Source organism: Miniopterus schreibersii (assembly GCF_964146895.1).
Source record: "Miniopterus schreibersii genome assembly, chromosome: 14".
Lineage (NCBI taxonomy): Eukaryota > Metazoa > Chordata > Mammalia > Chiroptera > Miniopteridae > Miniopterus > Miniopterus schreibersii.
In genome coordinates, this window is record NC_138114.1 from 7523658 (window position 1) to 7544056 (window position 20399).

At 54.8% G+C, this 20399-nt stretch overlaps 2 protein-coding genes across 3 annotated transcripts in view; one reads left to right on the forward strand and one right to left on the reverse strand.

Moving 5' to 3' along the window:
• The window catches only part of RASSF4 (Ras association domain family member 4), a 31024-nt gene extending 11993 nt beyond the window's left edge, over nucleotides 1–19031 (reverse strand). The window contains exons 1-3 of one of the 2 annotated variants that reach the window (XM_081157835.1): nucleotides 18903–19023; nucleotides 9119–9203; nucleotides 7126–7201 (exon numbers count right to left, since the gene is read on the reverse strand). In XM_081157835.1, the coding sequence (XP_081013961.1) occupies nucleotides 7126–7201; nucleotides 9119–9180 (138 nt within the window). In that variant the 5' untranslated portion in view covers nucleotides 9181–9203; nucleotides 18903–19023. Of the gene's footprint in view, nucleotides 1–7125; nucleotides 7202–9118; nucleotides 9204–18902 lie in introns of both variants that reach the window. The other variant, XM_081157836.1, reaches the window with a different exon arrangement.
• Nucleotides 400–1858, forward strand: DEPP1 (DEPP autophagy regulator 1). Its single transcript, XM_081157837.1, has 2 exons — nucleotides 400–609; nucleotides 1175–1858. The coding sequence occupies exon 2, from the start codon at nucleotides 1201–1203 to the stop codon at nucleotides 1825–1827; it is 627 nt and encodes a 208-aa protein (XP_081013963.1). The 5' UTR covers nucleotides 400–609; nucleotides 1175–1200; the 3' UTR covers nucleotides 1828–1858.
• Nucleotides 19032–20399: the final 1368 nt, after the last annotated feature.

Below are 20399 nucleotides of genomic sequence, written 5' to 3' on the forward strand. Positions count from 1 at the left end.
CAGGGTGAGCATGTGTCACCTGGGAGCAGGCTTAGCCGTGGACCCCAGCCACCTCCAGGCTGAGCCCTCCCTTGGTGTCTGGCAAGGCCTCCTCACAGGGACAGCTCCGGGCTGGTGTGTCTCGGGGCTGCAGGGTGCTGGTGAAATACATAGTGGGGAACCTTCTAGGTGGTGGTAGCAGCCCCTAGGGCTGCCTCTCCCAGCCGCCAGGGCCTGAGGTGACCAGTTGTGCTCACCCCTCCCCCGCCCTATAAAGTAAACATTTCCAGTGCCTCCCACAGGCAAACACTTGCTCCAGGCTGGCTCGGGGCCAGGCCCACCCACCAGGCTGTTTTCCTGAGAGCCTTCCTGAGCGCTGCTATTCTGGGCCCTCGTGACAGTGACTGATGGCTGGAGGAGAGGTATAAAAGCAGCTGTGGGGCCAAGGCTTGCAGACAGCTCAGGGAGGATCTGCTCTGGGCTGTGGCACACGGTCCTCCCGACAACCCGACACAGGGCACGGGGCTCCATCTGCTGGGCCCCCATCCGCTGCCCAAGCTTCCTGGGAGTTCCCCGAGACTGTCCTTGCTCATCCAGCATCCCTGCTATCCCGGGTCCCCTCAGCTACAGGTAAGAGAGCCTCCCCCCCCCCCCCCCCCCCCCCCGCCCCGGGTTTGAGATAAAACAGAATGGCCTCGTGTCTCTCCCAGGGCCGTCCTCAGTCCGGGACTGCGCAGCCTCAGCGCGGGTCAGAGACTGGGGGGCAGGCAATGGCAGTGACAGTGGCTGCAGGGGCTTTATGTCATAAAGTTTCACAGGAGGTGTCTTCAGTGTTTCTCGCACTGAAGCAGGCATTTACAATCCCGTTTTATGGATGAGTAAGTCGAGGCTTGGGGAGATGGCACTGCCAAAGGTCCCCACGTCAGGAAGCGGCAGCCTGGTCTTAAACTAGGTTTCCTCTGACTCCAGTCCGTTGGGCTGGATTCTCCTGTTCACACAGGTTCTTAAGCAACAGTAACGATAGAGCCTTATGTACATGGGCTTTTAATGTGGGCAGAAAGGAGGGGCGAGGAGTCCTCAGACTGTTCTCAGGCACATGACTCACAGAGGCAGCCTCGGCTGGGGGTGGGGAGGGCCTGGGGGGCAGGAGGAGAGCATGGCAGACCCTCACCCCTAGTTCTCTGTCAACCAACAGGCTCCTGCTTCCTGTTGTCGGCAGCCATGAGGTCTCGGCTTCTGCTTTCTGTGGCCCGTCTGCCCACGATCCGGGAGAGCTGGGACGAGGTGCTGCCTGGGGGGCCCAGGCAGGAATCCCCGGCTTCCCCCAGCCTGGAGGACTATAGGAGGTCCATTCATCAGCTGGCACAGCCCACCTCAGTGCTGAACGAGGCTGCAGCCAGGACCCGGCCCAGCAAACCCCACTGGCACGCCCGGGCCTGCGAGAAGAGCTGCCCCACCGGGTCCCTACAGGACATCACCACTCGCTTCAGTGGCCAGCAGCCCCCGCTGCCTGGGGCCAGCACTGCTGACCCCCTGGACTGGCTCTTTGGGCAGTCCCAGGAAAAGCAGCCAAGATTCAGGGACCTGCCTAGGAGGACTGGTCCCTCTTTTGATCCCTGGGGTCCTCACAGACAGATGGAGAGCCGCGAGGCCCCAGGGGGCCCCAGAGAGAAGCTCTATGATGCTAAGGCACCAGGGCACTGTCCAGTGAGACCCTTAAGGGCCTGGCACCAGGGCTCCCGGGCTTCCCGGCAACCCATCCTGGCTGCAACCTCCCTGCCAAGCTCCCACCCCAGCAGAGTTTTCAGAACTCTCTATTTACACCTCCCAGTGATCAATGAACTCTGACCCCTTCCCAATAAAGACTTTTGTACAGAGAGAGCCGGTTTGTGTCACCTCTTCACCTCCCTCCCCTGAGGCAGGAACTGTCCCTGGCAGGTCTCTGGGTGGGGACTGAGTTTCTGCAGGGGCTGCTTGCAGTGAGAGACCCCTGCTCTGAACAGTAAGGACAGCCTATTCCACAAGATGTCGTGCTGCTGGTCCTATTTGCATTGCTCCTTACTGGCTGATCACCTTGGGTACATTATTTAATATCTGTTTCTCAGTTTCCTCATGGGTAAAATGGGGACATTTAGTGGGTCCTGCCCCCTAGGCTGCTCTGATGAGTAAGTGGGTTAAAACACAGGCCAGGGGGCACATGCTACGAGCCTGTACACGAAGCAGCTGCTGCCTACGTGGGAAACGAGGTTGGGGGGGGGGGGCGAGGAGAAGTGAGATCTCATCCCTCAGTGGTTTCAGAGCAAGGCCCTGGGCACCTTTGGAGCCCAGATTCCGTGAGGCCCAAGAGAAAAATGGAGTCTAAGGCAAATGCCCCCACTATTTCAGGGGACATGTCATGGTGGCATCGGGGTACCTCAGTGGCTCCAGCTCACAAGTCCTGTTGTACTATCAGGTGAGTTTCCCTGAGGCTAAGGGCCAAGACAGAACCTGCACCAGCTCAGCCTGCAGGGTGCCAAGTGACCACATCAGGTGACCCTGTCCCCACCCATCCCTACCCCTATCTGCCTCCACCCAGGGGAACTCAACTGTGGGGGGTGAAGAGCAGGGTATTGTCTAGCTACCCTGTTCACAGACAAGTCCAGGGGTCAAGGCCTCACTCCACATGTCCTCAGGCCCAGGTCAGCCTGGGCCAGTCCTGGGTCCCCCAGAGACCTGCAAACCCCCATTTCCTGGAGGCATTTGGCAAGCAAGGAGAGGGTGAAGATTAGGGGAGAGGAGGGTTTCCCTCCTCAGAGAGGCATGTGAGCATCAGAGAACTCGAAGGAGTCAGGCCTGAGAACCCGTCACCCTGCTCCCTGGGGTGGGTCAGAGTTGGCTGACCTTGGCCAGGGTGAAGGGGACAGAGAGGCGAGGGGGGGGTACTGGGGCTGCAGCCACGCTCACGCCCGCTGCACTTCCTCCACCTCCTTGCTCTGTGGACTACCAAAAATCCTCTTTCATTCTTTTTTTTAAAGCTATTTTAAAATTGCTTTGGATTTTTTAAATGTTACCTGTCTTTTATGTGTTTTGTGGGGAGGCAGAATGTAAGCCACACATTTAAAAGAAAAAGTTTCAGGCAAGCAATTTCTCAAGTTTCCTCACCGTTTCAACTGGGACACCAGTACCTGTCCTCCGCACCTTGTAGGAGAGGAGTTGGGGACACTGGACAAATGCACTGGGAGATGGAGTTACAGGCACTGCATACAATGTTTGCATCTGTCACACCTGCGTGTCTCTGGTCAGCTCAGACTGTGGGTCCCTGACCTTCTCTGGCCAAAAACATGTGGGAGAGACTTCGCCAGAGTGTCCTTAGGAGGTGGAGGGAGGGCTGGCCTGCTGAGTGGGTGCCTGTGTGGTGCCTGGGTGGGCGGGCACCCTGGGCTCAGCCTCACTCAGCCCCTTCAAAGTGGGTTAGAGGGAGGAAACTAGATGGCCTGACTGATTCCCCACAAGCTCAGGAACCACACTACTGTATTTGGGGTCAGAGGAGACCTGGGGGGTTCTGGTTGCCTCTGCTAATATCTCTCAATGTGAAAGAAATTAATGGCACTTTCAAAAGGTGACTCCCCCCCCAAATAAAGAATGAAGGGCTGGGGAAGGGGCTTGGCAGGGCAGTGCCCCATGCTCCTGAGGGACAGAAAGCCTCGGGGAAGGTCCTCGTGGGGGGTGCCTATAGAGCCGTCTCACTCCTCCTACCCACAGTTGGAGTAGGCGTGGTGCCTGGTCAGGGCCACCAGGGGGAGCTTCGAGCCCATGAGAGCTGAGCACAGACTGGGTGGGAGGCCACTCTAGGAGGGGCCCCACAAGCACTCACCAGGACATGAGGGCCCTACTGCCTCTTGCTCACATGAGTAATTAGTGATGAATTCACCCACAGGTTGTCCATTTTTCTCTTGAGATGCCGACTAGCCGGGTTAAAACTCTCTGCTATCTTTAAAAGATAGACTGCTCCCAGTTGCCCCCCGCTTTTCATTGTAATACAAGCAAAATTACCCCAAAGACAAGGCTCAGAGTAGAGGAAGCTAGTGCCTTGGCTTCCTCAGTGGGAATCCCTCGCACCTCGCTCTTGGGAACATGTGCCCCAGTCTGGCCTCTGGCCCGACACAGACACCTTGATCTCTCCAAGTTCTATGGACCCCGGATAAGACTGTGAAGTTGCTCCAGGGGAGGCTCGGTGACAAAAGGGGAGGGGTCTGTTTAAGACCCCCCCATGGCCCTGTGAGAGGACACACCTGGTGCTGGCCCCTCGGCGGCCCGAGGGCACCTTAGGTTGGGTGTCCCTGCTCCATGCTGGCGATGGTGTTGCTATATTACAAACATCTACTCAGGCCTCGATGCCACGCCAGCCCTTTCCCTTACTGAGAGGCTTAAACCCTGAGAGCCTCAGTCCCTTTGTCTGGGAAATGGTGGCTCCCATGTTGCAAAGCTCTTGTATTACAAAAGATAAAACAGAGGCAAAGAGCCTGGGGCCAGGCTGCCCTGCCCTCAGGGCCTGCAGTGCCTAGGGCGAGGCCAGCCTGAGGGGGCCCTGCAGCACTGCCTGGATCCATGAGTCCCCAGGCCCAGAAGGCCCAGTCTGCTTCTGAGAAACTGCAGAGCCCTGGATGCTGGCTTGTGGGTGGGTTGTGGAGGGACGTGGTGTTCCAGGAGCCAGTCACGCATTCCAGTATCAGAACTCCAGGCCTCCCACACCTGCAGCCTAACTTTTTGGTGGCTGTCTTCTCCAAAAGATGCACATTTCTCAGGCTGGCACCCCTTGGCTGTTAAGGCTGTGGAAGGTTCCTGAAAGGTACTTTCCAGATTCAGGGAGATCAAGCCAGACCCGCACACGTGTTTTAGGGTTGGGAACATGAAAATCCCTGCTGTGGGATATTAGCTTCCTACCACTGGGGGCTGCCAGGAATGCCTGACACCACCGTGAGGTCTCCCATGTCTCCACGTGGACTGTCCCATCACACCCAAGCACAGGGCACAGGTTCGGGCTTCCAGCCCTGCTCCCCACACAGCTGTTGCTGCAGAGGGGTTTGTCGCAGGGAATCCCAAGTGCCAACACCAAGCTCTCAGACCAGCGGATCTCAAAAGTGTCCTCCTCAGAGGACAGATGAAGAGCCTCGCTTGGCAGGCCTGGGGGAAGGAAGGTGATAAGAACTGCGGTCCTAACAAGTTCCCAGGCGATGCTGAAGCTGCAGGTGTGGGAATCACATGTTAAGAGCCACCATGATCTTGGATCAATCCCTGAATGGCCCAGAACTGAGGAGCAGGGCCCAGCCAGAGACCATACCCCCATGCTGCCAGCACAAGAACAGAAGTGGGCCCAGCTCACTTAGCAGCACAGGTCAAAACAGCCCAGCACACTAGAGCTCAGGATTCATCCAGCGCCTATGCTCAGGACCACACTACCTGGCCCAGGGGATGCAGAACCAGGCAGGCAGTTGGGCTCAGCTCTGGGAGCTTCCACTAAAGTAAGGAAAGAGACAGTGAAACCAGACATAACAGAGCAGTGGAACCAGAGCCCTGCAGTGTAGTAAGGAGCTGGTTAAGGTGGGGCTGGGAGGACAAATGCCAGAGGCCACTCTGCAGAGGGAGGAGCATGAGGCAAGAAGTGCTCGGCAGAACAGGATGGGGAACAAGGTGTCAGGGGTGGTCCTGGCCCCGTGTAGGTGGGCAGGTCGAGGTGAGGTGGAGTGTGAAGTGTGTGCCATTCAGATCATCACCGGCAGCCCAGCACGCCTGGACCAGGGGCCAGCAGCTTCTGTCCTGTCCAGGCTCCTGAATGTGGCACAATGGCTTGGCTTGCCTGACTGGGTATCTCAGGTGGCCAAGCAATGCGGTCTGGCAGGTAGGTTTCAGTGGACCCTCCTTTGTGCCACTGAGAGATGGCCCCCAGCTGCCCCCAGCTGCCTGGACTCACTCTCTGGTCTGGGAACTGCAGGAGGAGGTATGGCTGTTTAATTGCTAAAGGGAATGAAGATTAATGAGCAGTGGCCTCCACCTAGATGAGATGTCTGTGGGTTGATGGGGGCTTGAGCCCATTCTCATGTTCAACATGAGAAAGGGGGCTCAGAGGCTGTGGCTCTCATCACACACTGACAGGCCCGAGAAAGTCCAGGAGTCACCTGGTCTCAACCTCGGAAAGTCCCCAAATAGAACCTTACTATAGTAAGACTCCCCAGTAGGCTTTACAAATAAATTGAGTTAGAGGGTTTATTTGTAATTCCTCAGCCTGGGTTCCCATGTGAGGGTTCCAGATGGCAGCAAGGCTAGGCCTCTACTTGATCTGCTCAGTGAATGGCCCCCAAGCCTGGGCCCTGCTGGCCATGCCCAGAGTCCAGCTGGTGCCACAGGATATGTATGGCCTACAGTCAGGCTTTGTTTAGTCCACATGGGGTTTCAAGGCTTGGGAAATTCCACATGGAATTCCAGGTATGTAGCTTCTTTTGAATTGCCATAAAGGCTCTGAGTGCACCAGTACACATTCCTGCAGCATTGCCAGGTTTGATCTGATGGGCAGCAGTGGCCTGCAGGTGGCATGGTTACTCCCTCGTGTCTTCCACTCCCTGTGCCAGTCCTGCCTCTCATATTTGGACCTGCTGGGCACTGGGAGAACCTTTTGGGGAGCTCTCCTCCATGTCAAGCCTTTCCCCTAATGTTTATTCTGACTGACAAGCACAAAGACCCTCCTTTTATGCCTCGATTGCCCAGTGAACTGCGTATGCCAGGGCCCTGTGCTGAGCTCCTCATTTGTGCTGTGGGATTGGTGATCTCAAAGATTTCAAAGCCCAATGTCCTGACAATTCACCGATACAAAAGTGCTAGGTGGAAGGAGGAGGTCCACAGGATGATTCCCACCTGCTCTGAATTCTCACAGGGGTATTCTGACCCTCTGCACCCCTTGCGGGGGCCTCAAGCAGAGAGCCTGGCTACTGGTCACCTGATCCCCAACTCAGAGGATGGGTGACCTGATAATTCACTACCCAAATGGGGACACTTCTGAGTGAAGGAGATGGTCTTAACAATTACACTGGAATAACAGGTATGAACTGGGACTGTCTGCGGCAGACGGTGGATAAATGGTGACTCTGAATAAAGAAGAGAAACAGGCCTCACCTCTCGGTGTCTCAGCTGAAAGCTTCTGCCCTCATGGTAGCAGTTGTAGGTCTTCAGCAGGCTTAGGAGCTCTGACCTGAGAAGGGAAAGACACATGCATACTCTTTGAGCGCGGCCAGGTCCTGGACAAGGTGTTTGCCTTCATTGGCCTCAGTTTCTTCATTTGTAGAATGGGCACAATAGCACATGTCTTGCTGGCCACACATAATCGGTTAAGAGAACAGACTGCCATTGGGCACATGCCCTTCAGTCTTCTTGAGGATTTCACATATCAGCCCCACGGAAGGGGTGGGACTGAGAGGGACATGAAACTCGCAGATGGACCACATCACTGTGCCCTAGGGTGTCTGCATACTCACCATTGTGGATGAAAGCTCCCTGTGCTCTGGGCCATTCCCTCAAATAAATCTCTGGGGCTTGGATTATTGACATTTTAAAGGCTCCTGCTTTCCCCCCATGTTACTTCCTACAAGGGCCTGGTATGGCTGCCATGGGGGCACCACAAGGGCAACCTGCCTTTCTCATCCTGACTTCCCGAGGTATGACCAAGGGACGAAGGTAACAGCGGTAAGTAGGATCCTGAAGGCCTAGGGAGGCCACTCTGCCCACACGGTTCCTCCCCGGAATAAAAGGGAAAAACACACTGTGCCTTGGCTGGCGTGCGGCAGAGAGAAGACGCTGGCAGCAGCCTGTACCCAGGCTGGGCTCTGCAGGGCAGCACCATCCAATAGATTTAAAATGGGAGTCACAGGTGGAATTTTAAACCTTTAGTAGCCACAATACAAGGGAAAATGAAATAGGTGAAATTGGTTTTAATAACCCATTTTATTGAACCCAATATATCTAACATATTGTCATGTCAGCATGTAATCTATATAAAAATATTGATGAGATCTTGGTCATTATTTTATTCTGTAAGAAGTGTTTGCCACCTGGAACATCTTTTATATCAACGGCACCTCTCCAGCCACAGGTCACATGCTCCGCAGCCACACTCAGGTGGTGGCTCCCCTGCCCGAGGGCACCTTTAACTTTACTGCAACAGCCCCAAACAGCGGATGGCAAGACCCAGTCTGTGATGTGGGGACGATGGTAACCGACAGGGGAAGTGACTTACAACTTCATGGCATTAACAAAGCAGGATTCAATGTTGTATGTTCACTGTGCTTATAAGTGTGTAAACGCTGAACACAAAATTATTATATATACATAGAATTAACATGTTATGGTGATTATGACTTTCCCCAAAATGATATCTAATATTGTCCTTATTATAAAATTTAAATAAGAAAGATGATGGTATGGGAAGCACTGTGAAATGATACAATAAAATGCTGTCTGTTTTCTCAGGGCCTCTGATAAGAGGACGTAGGCGCAGGTCTTCGGCAAAAGCTAGTCCGCATCAGAGGCTGGCTTGTTTTCAGGTCGGCTCATAGGAGTTGCCAAGAGTAGAAGATATTTAGACTCAGAACTCAAAAAGCAACATAAAATGACAACTATACTTTAGTTCAGAAATAAATTTTCAAAAGTATCCTAAACATTTTTTACGATGAGAGTAAACCAAATAAAAATAAGCAAAGCTAAAAATCATTGTGTCAATAAAATACACTTTTTCAGTAAAAACTCAAAACCAGTTTTTCGGGTTTTTTCTTTCACTGTTTAACACAACAATGAGAGTGTCAGCATTGCTCTAGTTATTTTTGTTCCTTGTTTTTCAGTATTGCTCTAGTTTATAAATAAACACCGTCCCTCCGCAGAGTCTCAGGGCACATTGTCTGCCCATCCTGCTTTTGTGAGCCGGAGGGGCAGAGGTCAAGTGCACACCCTGAAGATCCTCAGCTCCAAAGACGCCCGCGCCGAGCACAAGGCGCCCCACCCCCTCCCTGGGAGGCACCGTCAGGTGCACGGGAAGTGCCGGGCACCCCGCTCCCGCCGGCTGCCCAGGGAGGGGGGCGTGGGCGCGGACCCGCCCCGCCCCGCCCGCCCCGCTTACTTGGGGATGGACCTGCTGTCGCTGACGGGCACGCGGGAGCCGGGCGGGCACTCTTCCTTCATCTTCCGTCTGCAGACCCGGTGACCTGCCAGAGGACGGGGAGGGCGCCCCGACAGGTGAGCGGAGGCGGCCGGGCGCGCCCGGAGCCCACCTCCCCGTCCAGCCCCCCCTCCCGCCTGCAGCGCCCGGCCCAGGCCTAAACTGGGGTCCACACCCCACGTGCCGGCCAGGCGCCCCCTGGTGGCCACGGTCAGAACCGCCGAGTCGGCCTCTGCCGGCCCGATCGGTCCCCCTCCGGAACCTCGCCGTCATCCCTGGGAGTCAGGGTTCATCGCCTCATGTTTCAGATCAGGGGCTTTCTTCCCTCCGCGGGGACACCCGGAATAATGGTTTCTGTCTCGGTGACTCCTCCAAACCCCCGCAGCGCCTGGGCCTGTCTCCTCCATCGGCCCCCAGGCCAGGTGGGCGCCCAGGGGCAGCTGCCCAGCGATGGTGGGTCAGCGGGTACCACGCTCGCTACTCGCCAGGGGCCGTGTCGAGCATTTCCCATGGATCACAGCAGGCCCTTGGATAACGTCCTTCCCTCCAATGTTGTTTTGCTACAGCATTGATGAGATACTGCAGGAGCTTAACTCCCCTTTATATCACTCAGCCTATTATAAAATTGCTTTCTTTAGATGTCATTTCACTTGAAGGCACAGAACCTACTGCCAACGTTAAGGGAGGGCTTCCTGTATTTCATTTACTCCTTACAACATTACGAGGTAAATACCACCCTGTTCTCATTTTATAGATGAGAAAACGGACAGAAGTTAAGCGCTTTGCCCAAGACCCCAGCGAAGTAAGTGGCAAAGCCACTGTGAACACAGGCACTCAGAGCCCAGATTCTGTTCTTTAGGTTCTTTTCTGTTGATCTTGGACAGTGGCTTGAACCCCTGGGGGAAGTGAAGATGGGGAATATATAAAATAGAGTCACTGTAGCTAAGCTGCAAAGATTACAAACATTACAAAAGTCTAGGTATGAGGAAAGACTCTTTTTCTAAGTAGCCTGGGAACTGAAACTTTTTTGAACTTTCCAGTCCTGCGTCAATGCCTGGATATACATCTGGGCCCCCAGGTAAGCCTCTAATTACCCCTGACAGCGTCCCGCTGACATCTGTTATCTCAGCCCCTGGGACCTGCGCCCATGTTCCAGGTCACCTGACTTCCATCCCCCTGCTGCCCATCATCTGACTGGTGACCCTCCTACAGCAATCCCCGGACAAGAACGCAGGGCTGATAATTCTCAAGAATGCACTTTTTGCTCTAAAAACCTTTTCCTTTCTTCTCTGGAACACTTCTAGGTTTACAGTTTGCAAAACCCAAGGCCCTTGAATGAATCTTTATTCCTTTATTCTAGCAAAGCCTCCAGACTGTTTGTGAGTTTGTTTGACACCTCTGAGCCTCCCTTTGCTCATCTGTACAATGGGGTAATATCTGCCCTATGGGACTGTCAGTGGATTCACACAGGAAACTGTCTCTTCCCACTCACAGCCTGGAGTGGTCTGTGGAGCTTCTCTTACTCCCGGGTTCTGGGAGGGGGGCAAATCCACAGGAGCTTTCTCTGTCATGTTGGCATCTTTTCCACAGGTGCCGACGTCTAACTCTCTCCACACCACTCTGGCCAAGGACTCTCTCTTATCGAGGCCCTTCACACCACCGAGGTTGGCTCCTTCACAAAACCACCGTGGCTGTTCACACAGACTTGGCTCAGTCACACCTTCCTGCCCTGTGTGTGCAGATGTCACCAGGGCCCAGCTCCCTCAGCAGAGCCTGTCACCACAGAGTGCCCTGTCCCCGTGGGCACTGACTGACCAGTCAGCACACTCCCTCCCTGCCTGCTGGACACCACTCACAGACAAACCAGCCTGCCTCTGTGTTGGCAGGAATGCCCGGTTCTGGAGGCAGGGGAAACGGTAGGTATGGGGAAGGGGAATTGTTTGAGGGAGGGAGGTGGGCTTCCCAGTGACCTCAGAATCATCCTACAAATACCTCCCTCTGCCTTTGTCTGGAGTGAGGCAAATCTCAGCCTGGAGAGAGGTCAGGCTCCCTGGCAGGGGCTGGGCAGGCCCCCAGCTAGAGCCAGCAGGAGGCCTTCCCCCATGAGGCACAGGATGAGGCCCCACTGGGCCTGGTGAGGGGACCAACTGCTGCATTCTTCTAGCCCATTTCAAAACAGGGTTTCAGTTCCTCAGCACCTCAGGAGTCCTGTGGAAAAAGTGACTGCCAGGCTCGCCCTCAAGGTAGTTCCTCAAATAGTGCCCACACAGAAGCTGCCTTACTGGAGCCCAGGGCTGCGTTTACCCAGAACTAACGGGGTGGTTTTTCCCTTGCCTTCCTCTTTACCCCACTTCTTTCCCACTCTTCCCCACGCCCTGCTCAGCTCCAGCCTTCCCGAGCTGCTCACAGCTCCCCTAAAGGCTGTGCCCTTTCCTCCATTCGGGCTTTTAGGGGCTGTTTTCTCAGAACACAGCCGCCTCCCTGTCCTACACCCTGATGCTCCTCAGGAGTCGCCTGCCAGAGCAGCTCCCCTCAGCCCTGCTCCAGCTCCGGGCGCCCCCCTCTGCTGGACCCAGAGCTCCCCGCTCTGTGGCCTGTTCCGACTCCCCCAGGAGGAGTGTGCTACCTCAGGGCCGCTGCTTTTCTGCCTCACCACTTCTTTCTGGCAACGAACACAAGCCTGGAGCTTCGCAGGAGGTTCATAAATGGCTGTTAAATTATCAGATGACTATAAGAAGCTGCATGGGTACCCAAAAGTCAACTTTCCCAGAGCCGTGCAGGTACAGCTGGAATAAAACACACAAAAGTCTCCAGGGGCCAGGGAGGTGGCTCAGCGGAGACACTGGTCAGCAGGTCCACAGGGAGCTGGGGACATGTCCCTTCTCTAGAGGGTCAGCTCTTCCACTGTTTCATGAGAAGCCAGAATCTGAATTTTTTAAAAAATCCTCATCCGAGGATGATGTATTTTTATTGATTTTAGGGAGAGAGAAAGGTAGAGAGAAAGAGAGAGACAAATCAATGTGAGAGAGAAACACTGAACAGTTGCCTGCTATACACCCATGACTGGGAATTGAACCTGCAACCTTTTGGTGTACAGGACAATGCTCCAACCAACTGAGCCACCTGGCCTGGGCAGAAATCTGGATTTTTATTGGCTACATTTCTCTGTTTGAAGTTGGGTGACTGGGTAGACACTGACTGCCCTGTGACCATGTGATGGCTTACATTTTCAGCCCCTGCAGCTGTGGGCCTGAGGCTAACTCTGCAAACAGAAGTGTGTGTGTCTCCCCCAGGCTAGCTCACGTGAGCCACTGCAACCTTGCAGCTCTCCTGTCCCTGCCATGGTGACCCTGAAAGGCACATCAGCCTGGGTCCGTGAGTGCCTCTGTGGACAGAGTCCTCTGCCAGCCACAGTGGACTTGGATTGGGAAAGAGAAACCTACCTCTGTGGTGAAAGCCCTGGTATGTCAAGGATGTTAGTGCAGTGTAGTGTGGACTAGCCTGACTGAGGCAGAACGTAATTCCAATGATATATATGTACATCTAGGTAAAGGTAAACTATAGCCAGACAAAACACACTTGCAAGACAGCTGCCCAGAGTGGAGCTCCAGTCTGTGACTTCTGGTTCAGGACATGACCCAGCTGACAACACTTCCATCCCCCCACAGCATGTGGGGAATATGCCCATGTTGCCCTATGCAGTAGGAACACTTAGAGGTGGGTTTCTCTCTAAGTTAAGCAGTGACTAGTTATTAAAAGATGCTTCCTACAGAGCTCTGGGCTGGGAGCTGCTAAAGACCCAGGTGTCTTCAGTTGCATGTCTTTTCCTCTCTGAGCCTTCATTTTCCTATCTGTGCAATGGAAATGTTGACCTTTGGTGGGGTAGACATTTCTCAACTGTAGAACTCTGTTCAAATGGAACACTTATGTGAAATCAGATGAAAGGGGCTGCATTTGTGGACAGAGGGATGGATGGCGGGGACCCCCACCCAGGGCCTGCCTAGGGCTCTGGATAATGCTGTTTGCCAAGCACTGTGCTGAGCATCATGTGAGATCATCCCACACTGGCCTTCAGGAGTGTTTCACCCCTGAGACTGCTAATTCAAAGGATGTAACTAAGGTGCTGAGTGTCTCCAGCTGGGGGAGCTGTACAGAGGAGGGGATCTGAAGGAAAGAGGAGGAGGGTCCTGGGTTGCAGAAGACAAAGTGAAGGGAAAAGGCAAAGCTGGGCAGAGGGTAAACAGCTTAGCTTGGAGAGTCAGAGGACATGGTGTGATACCTCAGGTGAGGGTGGGAGGTGAGCAAGGCTGGGGAGGCAATGAAGGGCCAACTTCAGCAAAGGGGGGCTCCTCCAACTTGCCAGGCTGGGCCTCCAGCCTTATGTGGTGGGAACCTTGTCCCCGCAGGGAAACAGCCTCTCCTTTGAGAGAAACACATACTTCTGTGTCCTCTGGTGCTAATCAGCTGTGTGGCTCTGAGCAAATCATGTGGTGCCTCTGGTTCTCACCTGTCCGGACCTTTCACCCCAAGTAGGCAACGTCTCCTTCTCCTTGGGTTCCAGTCCTGAGCTCTGGGGTCACTCACGGAATCCCACTTCAAATCAGCACACTGTGCACTTGTGTCTCTTACTAGACTGAAAGTTGGGAGGCTTTTCATTCATTTTAATAATTCCAGTGTTTTATTGAGTTCTAAACTGAGCACATATGCCTAAGGGGTAACCTGGAGAAACCTGAATGAGAGCTTCCAGGGAGAGAGAGAGTGAGCACACACACCCTGCGAGAAAGCAGCTGGAGACTTTCCTCCCTGTGGAGCCTGTCCTGAAACCGCCCCTTAAACACCTGCTCTCTTGGTGCATTTGGCTGGCCTTAGAGACTCTCTAACCCAGTGTTTTTCAGTCTTTTATAAAAAAGCACAGCCTCGTCTTTAAATAAAACCCTAGGCAGAAGCCCACCATACAAATGGATTAAAGTGCCCTGGTTGAAGCAGGAGCAGCCGGTGGGGATGGGCTGGGGCTGACCTGCCACTCAGGCGCAGTCTGGAAACCCAAGAGTGACAGATGCTGCTGGGAAGGCCAAGCCCAGTAGCTCTGGGAGTCCAGCCTTCTTTGTCCCAGGCTGCTCCCCTCCCCCTGGCCCCAGGGCACACGGGCCTCTGGGCTTGCTTCCCAGTTAGAGGCGGCTCTGTCCCCAACACCAGGGCTCAACTCCAGCCAGGACTCCCTGCCCCAGGAGGAGGGGCCCCAGGGGAGGGTGCCAGCCTTGGTCACCTGTCCCAGTGAACAGGCAGTGAATTGTTTCAGCTTCCACTTCAGTGGCTGCTCAGCTAGCTGGCCCTGCGCTATTGTCCCCAGCCTCTCGTTGGGGACAAAGGGCACTGACGCCTTTAGAATTGCTAGGCTTGGCCCATCTCTCCTCTTTTGGGGCCATGGAGCTCTGTGGCGCCTCAGGTCACCACTGCAGCCCAGTTCCTCCTGGCCAATGGCAGAAGGAAAAACAGAAGGCCGCAAGTGGCGTTTTCATAAAGCCAAATGGAACGCATTTGACAGCCTTTTACTCCAAGGCTACGAGCTGCCTGCTTTTTAGTATTACAATGCCCTCTCTCTTCTAAAATAATGGCAGAAAAGCTGGTCATGGCTCTCCTTACTTGGCAAAATGGAAAATGTCAGTATCCAAAGTAAAATGTTCTGAGAATGTCTGGGAAAGCTGAGAGCTTGGTAACCTCTGTTCTAACACTTTAAAACATTATGATTCTTATTTTCTTAGTTAGGCCTGATTAAATCATACATGTGACAGAAGTGACATGGGAAGCTTCAGAAAGGACAGAGCACGTGGGACCCGTCTGCTCTCACTAGAGGGAGGAAGGCGGTTCCCAGGGCCGACAGGTGCTAGTGACACTGCTGGGCAGCCTGGTTCCTGGTCCACAGCCCGAGGCTCCAGCTTTCAGCTGCCAGGCAGGGCCAGCGGGAAGGCGTGGAGGGCATCCCTGGCACCTGTTAGCCAGCACATGGCAGGAGCTTGGCCAGCAAAGAAGCTGCAGTGTGGTACCAGCTGCCTCGAGAGGGGGCCTGGCTGGACACAGGCTGCTCCTCAGCGACACATTTTTGCCAAGAAAGCCAACTGTTGTGATGTGGATGGCAGGCAGCACTCAGCAGCTGCAGATCTGACCCCCTTCCAAACTGCTGTCCTCACCCCTCCTCTGGATGCCACCCAACCCCTGTGGCTCAGCCACATACCTCCCTGCCCCAGCACTGATGGCTAGGAAGCCCTGGGAGGACACTGTGCACAGCAGGAGAGGTGGCTGCAGAGCCACCAGCTACCTCCACTCCCCACCTTCCCCTGGGTGAACCCCACAGGCCCCTGCTTGCCTTTACTATATCCTCACCACTTATGCAGTTCTGGGCTCCCACTGACAGGTCTCCCTGAGCCCATTTTGGCACCCAGGCCTCCTTGACGTGGTTACCCTTCCCCTGAAGAGCTGGGCCCTCTGCACCCATGAAGACTGGCCTTCCGCCCAGCTTCCGACAACCCCAACCCAGGGGCAGCTGGATTTCTGGTTTCTGCCCTTGCTTCCAGGGCATGGCAGGGTGGGCCCCAAAGCTGCTTCCAATCCCCTGCTCTCCCTCATATGCACACTCTCTGGCCCAGTGGAACCCTCCCCAAAACTAGGCTCCCCTCTCCTATGAAGAGGGGATCTACGGAAACGAATCCTCCCAGCTACACTTTTGGGCCAAAGAGATGCTCAGAATGACCACTGAGGCCTGGAGCCAGGGCCAGGGGTGCAGCCTCTTTGAGTGCTTGGTGCCCACTGGTGCCAGGCTGCACAGGCTGCTCTCCACAGCTGCCTTCACCTGTGCCATCCACTGTGCCAGGCCTGCGTGCCACCTGCAGCTGCTGGGGCTGGTTTCCTGTGAGGCATGGCATGCCTTAGAAACTTCTGGATCATGGAACCCTTTGGTGTCTTGAAGGTTTAACACATGATCCCCAGAAAAATGCATGTGTGCGTGCGTGTGTGTGGTGTGCACCTATGCACACGCTGAATTTGCACACCACTGCAGAGGATTGAGAAACTCTTGTTCATGTGCCTCTGGATCCTCAGATTCTGGTTAAGAGCTTCTGCTGAAACGTGTCACAGCAAAAGATAGGAAGCCAGGGGTGTCATGGAGAGAAGTTTGTATGTGGTTTTATTGGAGTATCAACTCAGTGTGTGACTTCAGAGTGTTGTGCCATCTCTTGGGCCTGGGTTTAGCCAGAGCTGTACTGGCAGCTGGTCTAGAGTGTCTTGAGGGCTCTTTCCACTTCGGGGGTTACAGGGCTTATGACACTCCCACCCCCATCTGCCCCCACCCCTCAAGGTTAGCAGGGCAAAGGGAGGGGGCTCTCAATCTCTCCCTCAGCAGCACACCCTGGGGAAGGAGTCAGACAGCTAGGAGAGGAGACTGAGCAAATGCAGTTCCCTTTAACACGAGTGGAAACATTGCAGAAGCTCCAGGAAGTGCAGCCACTTCCTATTTGACTTTAATTTACTTTAAAGCAATTTTATTTATTTATTTATTTTTTAAATCTTCACCCGTGGATATTTTTTCCATTGCTTTTCAGAGTGGAAGGGAGAGAAAGAGAGACAGAAACATTGACGTGATAGAGACACATCGATTGGCTGCCTCCGGATCAACCGAGGGATGTTCCCTTGACCAGAATCAAACCTGAGACCCTTCAGTCTGTGGGCTGATGCTCTAACCACTGAGCAATATGGCTAGCGCTACCTTAAAGCAGTTTTAAAGTACTTTCTTCTGCACTCTGATGGGCTAACCACCCACCCTTCACAAGGATCTGGGCTTAGAGCTCTGCTCTGTGATTCCTTAGCTGTGTGGCCTCAAGCAAGTCCCTTTCCCTCCCTCAACCGTAGGCCCATCATTAGTTGAATTACTGAGGCTGGGGAGGTGAGTGAGATGTCAGAGACGGGCCTCACATGGACTCAGGTGATAAACAGAAGCTCCAGGTATAGGTCATAATGGGAGTCAGGGGCTCCAGAGAGACGGCGAGGCTCTGGAGATGGGAATGCGGGACTCAAAGAGGACGACAATCCTCCCAGGAGGAGTGGCTGTGAGTAAGCACATATTTGAGAGTTTACTCTCAAAGCATGGATCCAAGCTCCCAGAGGTACAGTCCAGAGAGCGTTCTGGTCGACCCGATAATCAGGGTCTCCCCTTTGAGGCTCTGCATTTACTGGATCTGAACTGCCACATGTCCCATTCTGTTCATGTTCTTCGTTATGAGTCACTGTCTAGCTGCCCCTGACCCCAGAGGACCCTGGACCTTCACTCTGTTCTTGACCTCCAGGCTACCCACTGCAGTCTCACGGTGGGAACACAACCCACACTGACACTGGAATCTGAAGCCCCAACCTCGTTTTCACTGTCAAGTCTTGAGCCACCAGCACTACACAGGGAGAGAATTACTACAAGAACTAATGAAAACAGACTTAAACACTGACAAGTGACTGAAACACGCCCACTATTACTTCTAGCGAGCAATACTGTGACCTCAGTTTAACATGTTCCATTTTCTCTTCTCTCCTTCCCCTTCTCTCCTTCCCCTTCCTCTTCCCTGTACCCCTCCTTCCCCCCTCCCTCTCCCTAGCACCTTCCATCCTGGTGGCAGCAGCAGCCCAGGAATACACAGGGGAGTAGGAGGCAGGCAGATCTGCGTGTACCTGTTAGTTCTACCAATTCATTGACCTTTTTTTTTTTTTCCTTTCTTTTTTTTTTTTTTTAAATCACAGCTTCTGGCAGCAAATCTTGGTTAAACTACAAAGTAGCCAGTGAGGGTCTCTTCTGCAAGCGCAAGTGCATGCTTGGGTTCAAGTGACAGAGTTCCAGCCTTTATCTGCTGTGACCTCCTTTAACTCTGTGAAGTGTGGTTACTAAAGCTCTCCTTACAGTGTTTTGAGATAGCACTGCCGAGGGCCTGGTATTCACGCCCAACAGGATACACAAACAGGGCTGGCGGGTTAATGAAAACACTGAGGCATCGAGCGGTCGAAAGTGCAGGACTGAGAGTGGGGAGCAGGGGGAGAGCAGGTGAGCTCTGAAGTGAGTGGGTGAAGTGAATGAGACCTGGCACAATAATCCCTGGGTTCAAATCCTGCTCCACCACAGACTCATCTGGGTAAAACTGGATAATTCCACAAGTCTTTGAGCATCAGTTTTCTCGTCTGAAAATGGGGATAAAGGAACTATTGGGCTGTGAGAAGCAGAGAGCATGCTGTGCTAAAGCCCTTAGCATAGGCGGGGTACAAGGCAAATCCTCTACAAGTATCGATTGTGAGGCAAGCCCCTCCTCTGCTATTACCTTGGCGTTGGTTTTCAATGTATGAAACCTGAGAGTCGTACCAGGGCGCTTAGAGCCTCTCCCCCCAACTCTAAGGCCAATGCTTCCAGGACACTGGCTAAGATGAGAGCCCGTGTGGGCAAGGTGTAGCCTGCGGTTGCGTCACCTGTCCTGCTCAGGTTTTAGCCCCTAAAGTGCCGCCCCTCGGAGGAGGTGCCTGGCACGATGCCCACCCCCAATTCGGCATTGGGCCTGAGGCTCGGGATGAGCCAGGCTGGCAGCCGGAGGGGACCCTGCTTGCGGCAGCAGAGGGGCACCAGTGCCCAGGCTCCAGGGCTCCTGGCTGAGGGCGCGCTCGGGGGCAGAGGTGTCAGTGCTACCTGGACGCCCCCGAGCTCTCCTGCCCAGGTATCACTCACCGTCCTCTCATCGCGCAGACCCGAGCCCGCTGTCAGCGCTGTGCCCTCGCCGGTACCCGCGCTGCGTCCCGGCGCCTACTGCCCAGGGCCCCTGGGCTCCGCGCGTCGGGCCCGCCTCTCCCCGCCTCCCGCCGCTCCGGCCAATGGTGACGCCCGCCGGCCCCCAGCCCCGCCCCTCTCAGCTCCGGCCAATGGTGACGCCCGCCTTCCTTCCCAGCCCCGCCTTCTCGCCGCTCCGGCCAATGGTGAGGCCCGCAGGCCCTCCCCGCCCCGCCTCTAGCCCTGCGCGGGCCAATGGCGCCACCTCGTCCCGCCTGCCGCGTGCGGGGCGCACGGGGAAGGGTGGGCTTTGGGCGGTGCCCCAGGTGCTGCGGGGCAGGTTCGGGGCGTCGGCCTGCGGGGTGTCCTCTAACCACCTCCAGGGCGCCCGGAGCCTCGCGGAGGAAGCAGCGCCGCGAGTTATTGGCTGGCAGGATCCAAATAACTTGGGGTGACCCGAACCCTCGGGTTCCCAGCGGGGCCGCCGCGTGGGCGCCGCGGTGCCCGGCGCGCTCCTCGCGGGGAGGTCGGGTCCGCAGCGGGGCGCCAGCGCGGCTGCGTTTCGCTCGAGGGGCGCCGTCGCCGTCGCCGTTCGCTTGACCAGGCCTCTCGGAGCTCCGCGGCGTTTAGGAAATCGGGTCCGACTGTAAAGAGGAGATAAGCTCCCCAGGCCACGGCCTGCTCACGGGGCTCATTCCCCGCGCGAGGCGGAGGGCACGCGGACCACACCTTTGGGGAGCTCGGGGCAGTTCAGTGTTTGTGGGTGTGTGAGTGGCCGGGCGGGGGGCGGGGTAACCGAAACACTGGCAATTTCTGTTTATCTCCTGATCCCCAGCGCTGACCTCGTGATGGACCCCATTTCCTACCCCCCAACATAAATCATTTCAGTTTCGTTCAGTCTGTGGTTCTTAATCTTTTTAGAGTCACATGGCCAATATAGAATCTGATATGGACCTTCTAGAAAAATGCAGGCACCCACATAGGCAAAAATCAGCTCAGTTGTCTCTGGGCCTGGACCCCACTTTAGAGGGGCTGTGCTAATCATCGTTAGGACTGCTGGATTTGGGGTGAAGAGATGGACTTTCTGTGTGATCTTGCCATGTTGTAACCCTTCTGGGCTTCAGTTTCCCCACCTGCAAAAATGAGGGGGCTAAAGGTGACCAGGGGGCTGAAGGGGTCCTTCAGCTCTACCTTTGTGTGAATTCATGGCCCATCCTCTGCCAGCTCAGGGAGTCCCTGTGGTTGGGGACCTCCTCTCCCACAGTCCAAAGATCTGGTCATCAAGGCTGAGACCAGTTATTGGGTGCTTCTGAAAGGTTTTTTAAAACAGTGGGTAAAATGCAACATAACCCTCAACCTGTGAGCATTTATTTATTCATGCACAGTAGGGTAATTAAACAACACCAGGGTAATATACAGTTTCCCCGGGACTTTCCAGCTCTTGAAAGTGACTCCATC

Bases quoted from the DNA above. Each gene is read 5' to 3' on its own strand.
- DEPP1 (XM_081157837.1), top strand. From the start codon at position 1,201: ATGAGGTCTCGGCTTCTGCTTTCTGTGGCCCGTCTGCCCACGATCCGG.